This window comes from Sabethes cyaneus, chromosome 2 (assembly GCF_943734655.1).
Source record: "Sabethes cyaneus chromosome 2, idSabCyanKW18_F2, whole genome shotgun sequence".
Lineage (NCBI taxonomy): Eukaryota > Metazoa > Arthropoda > Insecta > Diptera > Culicidae > Sabethes > Sabethes cyaneus.
The window spans coordinates 213,730,293-213,746,632 of record NC_071354.1 but is presented as its reverse complement, the minus strand read 5'-3'; the positions used below and the strand labels follow the sequence as shown (position 1 = coordinate 213,746,632).

The window sequence follows — 16,340 nt, the reverse complement described above, 5'->3', positions numbered from 1 at the left end:
TTTCACCGGCTCGATTTTCGGTGTTTCCGTTAATTTTAGTTTTTCATTCAGTTCGACTAATAACTTTTCCAATCGCAATTTCTTTTGCATATTCTCTTCTGCCTCTTTCATTCTTCTCACATCTAATGCTATTTCTCTTTCTCTCATTTGTTTCTGTTGTTCAGAAGTTTGTGTTACAAAGTCTTTGAAAATTTTGATCAATTCCGAGGAATTGTCAAAAGATCCATTTTCATAATTCGTCAGTACTTTCATCACATCTTCAGATCTCTCTATCGAAGATGCCATCTCCTTTTTCTTAAATTCTAATGATTTCCTCACTCGTTTCATCTATTATTTCTTCCTTTTCCAAATCTTTTCCCGTTGCTGTTTCATTCAAGCTTTCGATTTCAGAACGGACATCTTCTAAGGCTGAAGATATGTCGGCTTCTAAAGGTTTCGTGGCAGGTGCATTTTTCGCGGTAACTTTTAATGTAGGAAAATGCGTCTGAAAAATCTTGTTGGCTTGCTTGCCTATTTTAGAAATTTCTACTTCATATTGCTTTGCTTCCGGAGACTTTAAAAGCAAAAATATACGTACTCTATAGTGGATTAAACGTGTTTTTAATTTCAAACGTTGTCTAATGTCGCACTTAGGATTCTCCAGCACATTGGCAATGCTTGTCAATGTCGTTCCGATAATCGAGATTTCCTCCACTACACCATTACGGCTTGGGGAAACCGAAAAAGCTTCAGTCTCTCTCTCAATACTCATTTTATCCTTCAATTTTCGTCGTTTAACACTTTCATGTTCCGTCGATTCGAATGGAACATTGCGAATCGCTAATTCGTGCTCAACCTCGTTAATAGAGAGATGAGACACATCCATATTATGATAGAGCGTTTGTAAATCCATTGTGCGTCACGCTTAATTATAAGATACACAAAAAAAATTAATCTTTGAATTCATTTCTAACTAGGGTGGATAAATAAACTCGAAATAAATTCGCTTTTCATACAAAAAATAAACTGTTTAGATATATTGATTGAATCAAGACCCGTTAATTGATATAAATTATCTCTGCTTCGAACTATCCCGCTATTGGATGGAATAACCATAAATTTTGTTCGGTGTCGTAGGTGTACGCGCACTAGTAAGCTCGAGATAGGTAAAGTAATTTCAACTTGAAAGGAATACTTTTCGCGTTACCAGTACTATGACACTTTGCTCAATAGTCCTTTAACGATTTCACACTCCTAACCTTCTATACACTCCAGACTCTACCTGGTTAACTATTCGAAACCTTGATCAGCTTATCTTTTAGTTGGGCGCCATTTATTACTTGCCGGTGGAAGACCAGCTAGTCTAAGCCCTCGATCGCTGGTCAGACACCATCGGCGATCTGAGGGTGTGCATTCATCAGCCTCTTTTCCGAAACGACTAGCTCGACCGTGAGCAACACGCCTGCTCTCAGGATCGGCTCAACCAATTTTGCGCTGATCAAGGATTTCGGATGAGTGTGCAGGCACTAAATTTCCTTATCGATTACAATTACCGTTTATTACCTAAACCTCACCTACTCAATCGCAATGTGGTATTGGGCCGGCCGGCTCCGTCTGCTGCTACTTTTCCGTACGATATTCTCTCCTGCGTCGATTATTGGGATCTTTGCTGCCGTGCCCGTAGTGACGGCTATCGGGCTTGCTGCTAGCCACGAGGACGATAATCGGTGGACAATTGACGATCTCGGGATGCTTCAGAGCCTTCGTACAGGCGTTGAACTCCTTCACCGCGTACTATTGGTTACTTCATCGACACGTGGTACAGGTGAAATCCCGCCAAAAGGTATCACTGGACGGTCTAGAGGCAAAAGTTGGCCGCTTTCCAGTAATTGAGGTGTGTCCGAACGACCACGTGGAAAACTTGCGATAAAACTCACGGGTCCTGATCAATCAAAGCTCCAAATTATAGGTACACTTCTGATCCACTTTCTATAATTTATAGTATCCAATTCACTATCGGTTCGATATCCGATTCTTCGATATATCTGGCTAAATAGCTCTTAGCACTCACTATTCGATGTTTCAACGACGGTGGTTAAAGTGGAAAAGACCTTTGTGATTTGCTCAACCCAGTAGCTTTCCCAGGTACCTCTCTAATTCAGCAAAATTTCCTCTCTTATCGATCGAATTAATCATTTAATCGGGCAACTCAGATTGATCCTCCTCAGTGGCAGGGTTGTATACCATGCGATATCATTTTAATCTTCTAAAGTCGACTTCTGACTGGAGTGCATTTTTGTATTTCCCTCAGCTAATATCTAATTTTCCCTACTTATAAAAACATATATTTATTTAGATTACAATTTATACAATTATTTTATAAACAAGATGACAATACATATTTACAAATTCAATATGGACATATGAGCGGTGTGCCTGAATGGTAACAAGTAATACTCGTATATCTGTCACTTCCTTATATTTTATGCAAAACTCAGGCTTTTTAATGAAAGAGTTATGAGATAGAAGATTTCAAAATATCATGGTGAAAAGAATATAATAAAACTAACCAACTATGAACAATAACGAGAAACTGGAATACAACTTCAGGAACGAATCTTCCTGTTAGAAGCATTTTCATATGGGACTAAGAAGCGACTAGAAGCAATAGATTCAGAAAATTAAATTAAATATACAAAGAGCGAAGCATTTAGGGCCATGATAGCGCCAGTCCCGGCTACCAGCGAGTATCAAATGTTGCGGTGACCGATTGTGCACTGCCTAATTAATAAAGTGTGCCACACTTTGTCTCACATGGAAAGGGAAACCAAATATAATGACATAATACTGCCAAGTGTCGTCTGCCTGTCTGTATGGTTCATGCTATGCTGCGGAAATGCATTACACAGAGCAGAGTTGTCTATATCGATCGACACAAGGGAGAGCGGTGAATGAATGATTATGTGTAGATCTAGATATAGTAAAGTAAGAGCAACTAGCATTATGCAATAAAAGTTCACTCTTTCGTGCATGGCAACATGTGATTCCAGTACGACTGCGTCATCACGATTGTACAGCCGGCAAAGAAACGACCTTGACCATGTACAAAATATATAAAAGAGAGAGCTACATGTTTGACAGATACGTATCCGAAAGTGGTTCAGCCTCAGCGATTGTGCTGTAAAATCTGTAAAATGCATCAGTAAGGAATGCGCGAGCAAGGTTTGAGTGTTGAGTACTAATGGTAGTAGTTGGGTCAATTAAGAGACAAAATCAAATCAATGATTCATTACTACTTCTACTTGTTTTTGCAATGTCCCACGGCATTATACGGGAATATTGTTAGAAGTTCAAACTTATGAGTCACAATATTTGAGTGACGTGTGTAATAGGTGCCATAGTATACTGTAATTACTGATAACAGAATGATTTTCTTTTTCGAAGTTCAGCACGTATCGTTCCGTACGCCACTTTTTATTGCTTTTATTTCGACTAAACAGTCGCTGAATTTTACAGCAACATGAATATGAGCTACATTTTAAAATTTTTTACATTTCTAGGTTATTTTTTTAGGCTAACGGACTATTAAGTGCATATCAAGATAAAGTCGCCAATTAACTAAATTACATTCCCAATACCAACAACGGGCAGCCACCGTCACGGGTGTGAAAAGGCGAAAAGGTTAAAAAACGAAATCGGAAAGCTTCCCCACTGTGCATCACTGTACAACCTCGAGCGTCGACTTCATACATATAATGCAAAGCCTCGGAAATAGGTCATCCTGTCTTGAGTATCGGAGACTTCTTTCCGCTTCGCGGCACAAGTCGCGCAGTAATCCGGTACACGTCGACTCACCTTACCGTCTCGGTAAAGGTGGCAGCAGCCAAGCGACAACCCCCCCGGGTGAATACTATATATGTGTACAATGCCAAAGTCGATAATGGGACCTAACTACGATGTGCAAATAGTAGAATCGTACGGTTGCTAGCTAGAATACCCACCGGTCGGTTTGGTGGGCGTCAGAGAAATTAGGCTGCCACACGACATGAAAGGAACCGCACAGCGACTGCGTTGTGTAACAATGCCAAGCATGAGAATTCGCAAATTCTTCCAATGGTGGTGAGATCTTGACCTTGAATACTTATTCATTGATTTCACGCTACATGACTGGTTGATTGAACTAAACTTTCACACGCCAGTTTGTATCTTCAATTAGTGCGCTGCATCGGGCACGATCTTTATAAGTTTATTTTTTTTCTACTTTAATGCTTTGAACAACGTGAAGGGTATCAAAATTCTACATTTACTTATCAAAACTTGTTTAAACTTTGAGACATGAGTCACAAAATCATGTTCAGAGATAACAATGATGAACAAATAAATGATTAGGAAGCTACAGTCAGATGGAAGAACTGGATGATGTTACATTTCTTAAACCAATTGTACGACGGTGGAACTCGGAAAGAGGAATAAGCGATGGTATAAAATTTCCTCTATTGCTGTGACTATCGGATCCGTTTCAGTTTTCAGCTTTCGATTGACGGTACGCTGTATACTGTCTGTAAGGTTATTCTGGCATATTGTAACCGTATCGCGCATGAAGAGAGTATCGGGTAAACAGGGACGGAAAAGCAAATTGAACACTCGATTAGTAAGCGCTTGAGCTTGCATGATACATTTTTTTCCATTTGAATAGCAAGTAGCAATCAATTATGCACGACTCTCAAAAGTAGCAAAAATGTGTAACACATACAGTACTGATTGGAAGTAGCTTTTCTTTAGTGCAGTGGAATTTTGAAAAATGTGCCTAGTCGAGATGGAACTGAGAAACAGCCATATATTGAAAATAATCAATCGGTTTTCATGTCACAGGAAGTAACTAGAATGATTTAGATATAAATTGAGATTGACTAAATATATTTAGATTTTATGTTTAAAAGAATGGTTTTCAAAAATTGCAAAATTTCGATGGTGCTTCGATTTTATCCACCTAACATTCCAATATGCACGATAAAATTTAATGCGCATATGCTGCGCAACTACGGAAACTGCTGAAAATTTATTATTTATTCTATCGGATTTTTTATTATTGTCGTTGTTAATCAAATAAATACTGCACAAATACAAATAAAACTGCAACTTTTCTGTTCACGAGTATATATTTGCAAGTTAACAAAGTTAGCAGACTGATGCTCTTTTAAATCTGGTTACAGCGTGGTCGTCTATCCCCAATAGCAAGATATTTCGTAGAACAGTAACAGGCGAGTTTAATGGGGGCCCATGTTACCACTGATCAAATTTTCACACTATGCCAAATTCTCTATAAATGTTGGGAGTACCACATGCCTACGCATGGTATTTTCATGGATTTCAGAACAGCGTACGATACAGTCGAGCGCGAACAGCTATGGCAGATAATGCATGAGAACGGTTTTTCAGACAAACTGATGCGGTTGATCAAAGCTACTTTAGAGCGAGTGATATATTATGTACGGTTTTTGGAGGCGTTCTTGAGTCATTTCGAATCCTGCAAAGGGGATGAACTGTCCTGTATGTAAAATAACATCGCCAACTCCACTCTAGTCCACTCTATGCTGCTAAAAAAAGTCGAATAAGTAAGTAAGTCGAATCGGCTTTATGCAATAAGCCATGCTGTTGGTAACATTTACATACAAGGTTGATATGATCAGTTACTCTCACTTACGCTCATTGTACTGCCTCATAGAAGCAAAATCTGGAAAAGGTGTGTGTATGACATTTGTAACGTTACAATTTTTCTGAATAGAGTACTGTATTATTTTTCGTATTTACGCTGTAATAAGGCTGTGGCCTTTTTATTGACAAACGAACGTTCATTTAACAATAATAAAGTTTACAGATCTTTAGCAGCACAAATTGAACGTATAATATAGAACTCTATTTAGAAATTATTTATTTATTTACTTTTCAATGGGACTTTCAACCGGTGGTTGGTTCGCCCAAACTCTATTTAGCAAGATAATACAGGGTGTTCAATAAGTTCGAATACAACTTTTCATCGTTGTGTAAGTGCGTATCATGTGCATTCTGTGTATTGGTATTGGTGTCAGCTTTAGTCTTATATATAGGTTAACCGATGCGCAAGGTGTCGACTTGATGTCATCTATTATTTGTTTACCGCGCGCGATGAAGGAGTACCGCAACGTCGCAGCCATAGACAAAAATCATTTTTGACTTTTTTTATTCGAGTATACTAAGTATTGAGAATTGTTTATAGATGCCTTCTATATCTACTACGTGAACAAGAATTGGTATTTTTGGGAAAGCATCACAACTACTATTATACGCGTTCAGTCTGTCACGTTCTTGAGTGGATTTCGGATGCAAGTTTTGCTTAGGTTTTCGAAGGACGCTTCCATTACGGTTTAAAAATTCCGTAGTTCGTGTAATCCAAATTTGTAAAATGTAGAATAACAATGAAGGTAAGTAAAGTAATTTCTGTTTATAGAAGAAATTTGTTTTGTTCAGGTTCTTGAGAAATCGGTACCTTGAAATGGTATAGGAAATAATGTTCTTCGAGATGCTGTAAATGCTTTGCATAAAGATTGCTTTACAAGCCTTTATGCATCGAAGTAAGCCAAGAATAAAATCCTTCCGAAAAACCTTTTCGTTACTGAAACTTCGGCCATGGTAGATCTTCAAGAGCTGCTCAAGTGCTCAATTTAACAACAGATAGCATTGCTGCATCTTTGTTCATAACTGACAACACAAAAGCAAGATTGATTTGTAAATGGGGTATGGATGGAAGCTCTTGTCATAGTATATATAAGCAGAAGTTTTCAGCTGATAGTTCAACCGATGAGTTTTTATTTCTCATTGCTATGGTTCGAGAATCAACACTAATGAGGATTTAGTGAGGTCACTGCTCTTAAACTCGGATCCGTTTATATCTTCTAGTCGGCAAACAAAATTCAAAAATCATTGTGAAGACACAGAAATTTGGTATTACTTTAAAATTAAGGGTACAGAGGACACGAATAATGAGGATATTTCTGGTGGAACTAAAATTGACGACGATAAAGAGTGATGGAGCTGGAAGATAAAAGAAACTTTGTATTTAATTTTTTTCTTAAAAATTTTGAAATTAATATATAGGGTATGTTGCTACATCGTCGTAATTGCCTATTCCCGTCCTATCCAACACAAATTTTTAAAAATATCAGCATTTTTATGACACGCAATGCAAAACTAGTTATTCCCTAATAATTTACTTTGTTGTCTATCATACGCGATCAATCAAAGTGAGCTGAGATCTATTTAAATGCTTTTTATCATTAAAGAAGTCCTACCAGCCAAATTTCCTAGGTTTTTTCGTGCGACGAAGAAGACAATGTCGACTAATCGTTTTAATTTCCGTCATTCATAAATGAAAATAACTCACACAAGGCATTGTCGTTATTCTACAGCTAGGAAAACTTGCCTGACCTGCAGAAATTTTCTAGAATAACATTTGTCATGCCGTCCTACACAAATGCATGCGCGTACGTTAGCTTCATAAACATTGTTGTGATTTTTAATTCGGACGATGAAAAATTTTGATGACGGATTTTAAAACGGTACGACGAATTTTAGCAATAAAGTCAGTTGCGTAATTTCAATAATATGCTTTAATAGTCGCTTTTCAGAGATTTCAAAGTTCACGGATCGGAAGGTAAATATGTTTTAGTCAAATCAGCACAAGAACTTTTGGAGTATTCATTAAATCCATCCAACAAATGATGAAAATTCGAATGACTTCACTTATTACGACGGGAATTAGAAAAAAACCCTGCCTATGTATATTAAATGTACGTATATTAAATCTTTCCTAGATGCATTTGAGTCATTTCTACAAATATGAAGCCATCTTCAACCCATATTATCTTAAACAACTTTTGTGATAAGACACGTGCTCAATAAATAAAGTATTCGGCGGTTGAGACATTTTTGCTATTGTCAAATCACATGACACATTTAAGCAAATATGAGCTTTGATGATCACAAACAAGTTTCTCCATTACAACAGTTTGAAATATGTCTGAAACTCGCAGTTTTGATTTTTGTCCCGCCTTCCCATATATTCAACGCACTGTGCGTCGTAGTAAAGTTGTTTGCGAGAAGTGAGCGACATATTTCGGCGGTTGAAATCCCACGAGATGAAGCGGAATTTCAACTATAACACCATCCGTCGGTACCGGGAGACGGGCTCTGCCAAGGACCGTGCTAGATCCGGGCGGCCGCGTTCGGTGAGGACGCCGGCAGCCATCAAGGTGGTGAAGGAGCGGGATCGTCGAAAAATGAACCGCTCGATCCGGAAGACCGTTGTTGACCTGGATGCGTCGATCGGGACTACCCACACCATCATGGCGAAGGACCTTGGATGCAAGCCGTACCAGAAATTCAAGGTCCACGGGGTAACGGAGGCTACAACGAAGGCACGCTGGTCAGGAGTTCGCGTTTTCTGATGAGAAACTTGCAACAGCCGCACAATGTCCAAAATGATCGGCTGTGGGTGCCGACGTTGGCCAGCATCCCTCCGTCCCACATAAACATCCCGCGGTTCCAAAGCGCCGCGTCGGTGATGGTTTTGGGGGCCGTGAAAATCAACACCGCGTACTATAAGACCGAGGTTCTGGAGAAGGTTGTGGCCTCGGCACTTCGTGACCACTACGGTAAAGATCATTACGTATTTCAACAGGACGGCGCACCGGCCCACACGGCGAATATCATCCAAGCGTGGTGTCAGGAGAATTTCACTGATTTTCTCGATAAGGCTTTGTGGCCTCCCAGCTCCCCTGATCTTAATCCCCTGTACTTTTATGTATGGCCGTACATGCTGGCCAAACAGAGCGAACATAAAGTGAGCACTATGGACCAATTTAAGAAGCTCGTTTCCAAGATCTGGGACAAGATGCCCATGGACCAGGTGCGTGCCGTTTTTCATTTTTCGTTTTTTCAAATTAATAAACAAATACGTTCCCTATGGGATGCGGCGATTAATTCTGACCATCTCCTAGATGCAGTATATGTGCGCTCAAAACAGTCAATCGTATACCAAACGGTAGCAATCTACCGAAAACTAGGCTGAAAGAGGCACTGCCTTTTTCCGAGGAATTAGGTGCTCCAAGACTCGATGACGGTAGGAGCAGAATACACACGTCCATCGGAGGAGTAAAGGCACTAGGCGAAGAGCCTCGGAGTATACGAAATAATTGGTTTGATGGGGAATGCCAACAAGCAGTGGAGAGGAATAATATGGCTTTGAAAAATTGTCTGACCAATACCATTAGGCAGAATTTGGCCAAATACCGACGAGCAGGGAACCAGTTGACCACGATTCTGAGGAAGGAGGAGGACAGAGATCGTGAAGAATTAGAACAACTATTCCGAGCTAATGCCACGCACAAGTTTTACAAGGTGAAAAAAACTATCACACTGAAACCTAGACCTAGACATGTAGCTAGGGACGAAAGAGGGGATCACACAAACAAGTTCGAGGTGGTAGACAGGTGGAAGCAGTTCTTCGATTAACGCTTCAATGGCGAAGTTGCAGAAGATAGATCGCAAGTTAACCTAGGAGTGCCCATGGAAGTTAGTAATGTCCCACCACCTGATCTCCAAGAAGTCAAACGAGAAATCATGTTGCTGTAGGCCATCAAACCCGCTGGTAGGACCACCTACCAGCAGAACTTTATAAACATGGCCGAGAAACGTTGGCAACGTCTTTACACTGGGTCATTTTCAAGACTTGGGAGACCAAGATGGAACGAGTGATTTGTACCATCTTAAAAAGGGTGATCGGCTCAACTACTAGGCACTAGGTTTTGTATAGGGAACTTATCGGGCGGGCTTTACTACGAACCTAATTTTTAACATCCGCCAGATCTCGCAGAAATGTCGATAGTACAACGTGCCGACGCATGACATATACTTCAAAGCTTCGATTCGATACAATCGAACGAGACGCTAAGGCAGATAATGCACGAACACAATTTTCTGGACAAACTGACGCGTCGGATCAGAGTTACATTGAATCGAGTGAAGTGTTTTGAGTGCATTTCGGGGACCCACTATTCCACATCGATCTTGAGGGAATAATCCGACGAGCGAGCATCGAAACGAGAGGCACCATTTTCAGCAAATGCAGCCAACTCTTAGGTTTCGCCGAAGACTTTAGTATCATAACCAGGAACTTTGCAACGGCAGAGGCGGTCCTAGAGGCAAGCGAAGTCTAGGAGGGTTGGACTGAGAATAGCTGTGGCGAAAACCAAATACATACCAGGATAAGAATCAAAGGAGACAGACACGCGTCTCACACGGACGGTAACCGTAAGTAGATGAGTTCGTGTATTTGAGATCGTTACAAGACATGGACAACACTAGTAAGGAGATCCAACGGCGAATCTAAACGGGAAAACGGGCCTACTTTGCTCTTCGCAAAACACTACGGTCAAGATACGCCGCCGGCTGAAACCCTTAGTAGATCGGTAGTTCTTTATGTACCTGAAACTGTGAAGTTGTTCGCGGAGGACATACGCGCCCTTGCCGTGTTCGAGTGAAATTGTTAGGCTATAGTGTGCCAGGCCCGTCGTAACGATGCCGAACGACAGGGTGACGAAACGGTAAGATAAAAGGCAAGTAATTGTTGAAAAATTCTAATTGAAGTCCAAACCTACAACATTGTTTTGTGTACTGATCTGCGCATAGTTGAGTGATTCGGAGTCAAAATTAGTATATATTTTTTATATTAAAAGTTCTACAGTTCTTAAACAAGTAAAGATAGAGGTATAATATATTCAGCAAAGTTGTGTATTTTTACTATTTGTAAAACATGAAAAAGTCATACAACAACTATAACAAGAGCTAAAATAGAAAACTGATTTTAACGTCAAAAATATGAGAAATAGGATTTTTATATCTTCGCTGAAGAGTTAGAAGATTACTGTCTACAGCAAAATTTCTTGTAATATTATGCTCTAAAACTTTGCCGAATACGTCAATGTGTTACATTTAAACTGAAGAAAAATAATTTTTTTGTTTCACTTTTACGTTGATTATTAAAAATTTGAATTTCGCCAGACGATAGAACTTTTAATTTCAAGACACTCTTTCAAAGGTTCCATAAACCTAAAACTAAGTTTTTCCACTCAAAACTATAAAGGCGCCTTTTTTTAGGTTTTAGACCACTGTGCACCGCTGAAAAACCCTCTTAAATATCAATTTTGCTCAAGAACTTTGCACATTATTTGATTGCTTTCAATTGTTCTACAAGTTTTTGCAGTATATTAAATACACATGCATATTGATGATGATAACTAACACAGTGTTATCAAAAAGTTGAATTATGTTCCGAAGACGTGTCGATTTCTCTCTCAAGATGGTATAACAAAAGTTCTATTCACCAACATGTGGAATAAATCGGGTTGTTAATACTAGAAAAAGAAATATTCAAAGAGCGTTCTTTTATTTTGTGTAATCTGATTATTGTTTTCCGTTCAACAGCGTATCAATGTATATTTTGCTTATTTACCTTTACGTATAGCTCAGTTGATGACATGTTGTTAGGCTGATTATTCCACTATTCAGGTGTTTTTCTCCTATGGATCATCAGCAACTTAGAGTTTGACTATTTGTAGTTGTTCCAAAAGTTGGTCCCGATACACAAATGATTAGATATCCGTATTTGCAACACGAGACTTCAATTTTCTACACATTTTGCCACTGAATCTTACTACACTCTTGCAACTTTCGAACATTCTCCGAGTGGAGCACCATTCACTTTACGCAATACAACGCACTAGCAATCTTCCACGATAATTGCAGTAAATTATCAACTTCACCTGCCGTTTTTCTTAACTCGGCCAAACCATCAAAGCCTTATCACACTCGAGACTTGAGAGAACTTTCGATCAGAGCCTTTTTGTTGCCTAATCACTGAAAAACAATAAATGCTCTGCACAAAATGCCACATGTACCCACCCAGCAATCGTGGGAAAGTAGCAAAATACACCTTCTCAGCAAAACCGACGAGCAGAGATACGGATAGCCGTCCACGTCCCGTGTCAAATCAACTCCAACTAAGAACAGTTCGTTCGACTTATTACACTGAACTCACGGGCAGCACGAGTCACGACACGACGGACGATGGCAAGACTCTCACTTACTTGCGCTCCAAGTGCTCCAACGTTGGAGGACCGCTAGCCAGCCCCAAAACTATGAAATATCGGGTTTAGTGCGGGGTCAAACGCAACGGAGTAAAGAAAAACATGTGTAAAATAACTTTGTGGTTGAGAGTTTCGACTACACACAAAGAGAGAAAGAAGTCCGGCTGAGTTACGGCTGGCTTTGACAGATTGTTTTGACATTTGCGATGTTATGTACACGACGATTAGAAATTGTGCAAGATATGAATTTACGGTACGGTCACAGAGTGTGATATCAGCTTTAGTTAGCGATATTAAAGGCCAAAGCACAGAACAGAAGTGGAAGTAGAAATCCAAACACGTACATACTACTTTCTACAGATACTAGCGAACCTGGCGGTAGCGAGTCACTTTTTCCCACGAAAACACACGAACGCATACGACATGCACACGAAAGCATGTGAATTAATCTGCTATGCGTTTGGCAGCGAGCGTTCTGCTTATATTGCTGTTATTCGCTTCTATGCGAAAGCCTGCCCAAAGAAAAAGAAAAACAAAAAAGTTTCTGTTACCAGTTTTGATCGCCGAATCGTTCAGACTTCCACTTCTGTCGTGTCCAAAGGGTTAATTATTATGCTACCTTCTGAAAACTAAAGCCAGAATGTACGTCTTCGGTTGAAAAATTACTGTTACGGTTAAACTTATTTTTACAAGCTTTATGACTAATAACATTTTTCTCGGTTTTGAGAAGCAGATTTTAAACTATGGCTTTTATTATGTAGATTGAGTTAAATAACTCGGCTCGACTTCTATATGTACATAATACCGAAATAAATCCGTTAAGTGAAGTGACACTGGACATGATCTACATAACAGGACCCTATAATGAATATGGTCAACTCGCTTGCTTTACGAGAGTTCATTAATACAGATTTCAAAAGTGGATACACGAACTTAAGGATACTGAAAGAAGGCCCAAAATATTATAGTCAAATTTAGCGAAATAAAAAGGAGTTCAATTTTATCGTCAAATTAGCATTTGAAAAAAAAATTGAACCACGAATTTATTAATCAAATGTTTATACTCTATGTTCTAACATTCACATTCAGTTCAAATCGGCCAAACCTGGACGATAAAACCTGCTCTTCTGCGCACTACTTGGGGCAAAACTTCTACGTTGCTGGGAACCCCCGCGACTTCGGTAGCTTTCAGCAAGGTTGCTATAGTTATCTCTTTTCTGTGCGGTTGATACAATTTCCTGACACAGTAACTCTTCCATCGTTTTCTCAGTAATGTGACCATTTGTCTCCAGGTAACTCAAAATCCGTTGCAAATCCTGTGAAGCTTCTTCGGAGGCAGCACCGATCGCATCCTTAATTTGCTGTATGACCTCCTGGCAGAAGGTCTGTTTGTTGTCAACTGGTCCTCCCACTTCTAAGATGGAGCGGAGAATAGGAACTAGGTCATCGAACCGGCCCAGTTTAACCAGAGCTAGAAGCTGAAAGTTCAATACGCACAGTTTAGGATAGAAATTAAAAAGAAAATTTGATCTACAACCTTTATCTGTCTAATAGTCACATAATTTCCTTTCATAAAACTTGTGGCTATTTCCAATGCAATCCCTGGTTCACCATGCTTTAAAGCCAGGGCAGCCGCAAAGGCCGTGGCTTTTCTCATTGGCAAGTGGCCGACCGCATTCAGTTCTTTCCACAAATTCATGGCATACTGATAGGATTCCTTGCTATTCTCCCGATAACAGGCGGCAAGAGTCAAAGTTACCGAGTGCTTTGGGTAATGACTCCCCTGTATCTGCCGCTGTTTTACGATATCGAACACTTCCCTAACCTGTGGATAGAGACCATTTTCATACAGCAAATCACCCAAAATCTGGTATGAGGTCAGTTGATCGAAAAAGCCGCTATATTTTTCGTTCTTGAATAACTCCAGTGCCAGCTGAGGATCTTTGAGATGGTGAAGTGCTCGCATCACGACCGGGCCAAATACATAGTTTCCAAAACGCAACTCTTGTGATTGAGAATTGTACCTAGAATAAATCGGAAGCAAAATTGGTTCAGCGATTTCGCGAATTTTGAATTGAATAGATTGGACTACTTTTCAATCATGTCCAGCAATAGTTGTTTATCTTCTGGAGTGTTTTCCACCAGATGAATCACGTTCTTAAGATCTTCCGTGAAAATCATGTTTGTATTAGAACCGGCAACAAATTCACGCATTTTTCTTTTGAAGTTGTCGATATTGTGCAAATGCTGTGTACTGGTTTTTTGCCGGTAATTTTCGTATCCATCTAAGCCTAGCACGGACGCCGAGTATAGATTACGAACGGCGACGACGGATTTAGCTATAATGATAATCGTACAGAATGACGGACGAAGCGAAAATAAACGATCTGCAATTTACCTGTTTCAGACTGACGAATAAAGGCGAACAAACTGCGACGAAACATGACTGGTTTTTTAATGGAAAATGCAACTTTTTTTATTGGGCTATGCAAGAACACTTAAATTATGGAAACTTTTAATCACATAACACTTCTGACCTGACACTGCTCTACGCAAAGTAACCTCAAACACGTGTGTCAAACGAAATTGTTCCACCGCCAAACATCGCAAAATCATAGAAAAATGAGTTACGCTTTGTTTGTAAACACGATCCAACTGTCAAACTTTAACTTTCTAAAGAGTAAAGCTCCAGAGACATGCAAAATATGAAATAATGGTGATAGGCGAATTTTACTCGTGATTTTATTGTCAATTGCAAGAAAAATTGTACCATCCAAAGTGCGATATCGCTCATAAAAGTGCTATTTTGCATTAAATCGTTTCGGTATCTTCGGCGCACTTTTTCGTTATCTTCCGAGCAATAAGTGCGCCGAAGATACCGAAACGATATAATGCAAAATAGCACTTTTATGAGCGATATCGCACTTTGGATGGTACAATTTTCCTTGCAAATGACAATATTGTGCTTTGCAGCTGTACTTGGATTAATCCAGATTATTTTCTCTAATGCCAATGTATATGACAAAACAAAACAGCAACATAGCAGTTGTCACTCTTTCTCTTTCTCACTCACAGCATTCGCATTGTCGCACTTTTTGTGCCAGTCGCACTTTTAGACTGCGGTGTCCAGTAAGGTGCAAAATGCGGGATATCTATTAAAATAAATCCAGCTTTTTACGAGCCATAATGGCGAACTGTTCGTAATATTTGAATAGCATTTTTGACATTTCTCTAATACATCGCACATTTTCTTTCCGTACATTCCTTTAGTTTTACTGTGAACGCGCGGAAAGAAAACGTGCGATGTATTAGGGAAATGTTAGAAATGTTGTTCAAATATTACGAACACGTCCGTCATTATGGCTCGTAAAAAGCTGGATAAAGATTTTATGACATTAGCTGTGGCCCTTGCTGAGGTTGTTTGCAGAAGGAATAATATCAAAAACATTAAATTCCAAACTCCCGGATCCTCTCCACCACTTTTTGTTCCCCTCTCACTCATACATAATCGAGCCTCAGCTTATATGTCATTCTCGATAGTTAAGAAACTGCAAATTACTTCATGCGCTAGTTAGTAAATAAGATTTCTAACCCGCGGCAGAAAATTTAATGTTCGCAATATACATTTATTACACCTGGCAGCAATTTAACGAGTCCTACGCAAATTCGTTTTTTAATACTAATTATCCTGTACTTACTAAATACATTGAAAATATGCTTGTCAAGCAAGGAGGGGTGCAGTGGGGAGGCAATCCAGCTTTTTACGAGCCATAATGGCGGACGTGTTCGTAATATTTGAATAGCATTTTTAACATTTCCCCAATACATCGCACGTTTTCTTTCCGTACATTCCTGTAGTTTTACCGTGAACGCGCGGAAAGAAAACGTGCGATGTATTAGGAAAATGTCAAAAATGCTGTCAAATATTACGAACACGTCCGCCATTTTGGCTCGTAAAAAGCTGGATAACGAAAAACTGATAGTTCAAATTGCTAAATTGCAAACATGCGTGGTAAACGCAGAAAATAACCGCGCTAATAATTTTCGCGTGGGACTCTAAATAGGTGGAAACTCCGCAATAATTGAGGTATGTATATTTAAATAAATAAAAATATTTTTGTTTGTATTGCAGGTTGCAGTGAAAGGACTAAATGCACAGCAACTGCAGGGAAACAGCCA

General features: G+C 39.5%; 2 protein-coding genes across 4 annotated transcripts in view; both read right to left on the bottom strand.

The window, feature by feature from the left end:
• LOC128733511 (unconventional myosin-Va) overlaps positions 1 to 12,269 on the bottom strand; it is a 37,345-nt gene extending 25,076 nt beyond the window's left edge. For all 3 annotated transcript variants that reach the window (XM_053827144.1, XM_053827146.1, XM_053827145.1), the window contains exon 1: positions 11,528 to 12,269. In XM_053827144.1, coding sequence (XP_053683119.1) covers positions 11,528 to 11,554 — 27 coding nt within the window. In that variant the 5' untranslated portion in view covers positions 11,555 to 12,269. The remainder of the gene's footprint in view (positions 1 to 11,527) is intronic.
• Positions 12,270 to 13,171: 902 nt separating this feature from the next.
• LOC128737413 (pentatricopeptide repeat-containing protein 2, mitochondrial-like) lies at positions 13,172 to 14,713 on the bottom strand. Its single transcript, XM_053832041.1, has 4 exons — positions 14,560 to 14,713; positions 14,254 to 14,500; positions 13,699 to 14,185; positions 13,172 to 13,639 (listed from the first exon to the last, which is right to left on the bottom strand). The coding sequence occupies exons 1-4, from the start codon at positions 14,603 to 14,605 to the stop codon at positions 13,247 to 13,249; spliced, it is 1,173 nt and encodes a 390-aa protein (XP_053688016.1). The 5' UTR covers positions 14,606 to 14,713; the 3' UTR covers positions 13,172 to 13,246.
• Between the last annotated feature and the right edge of the window lie 1,627 nt (positions 14,714 to 16,340).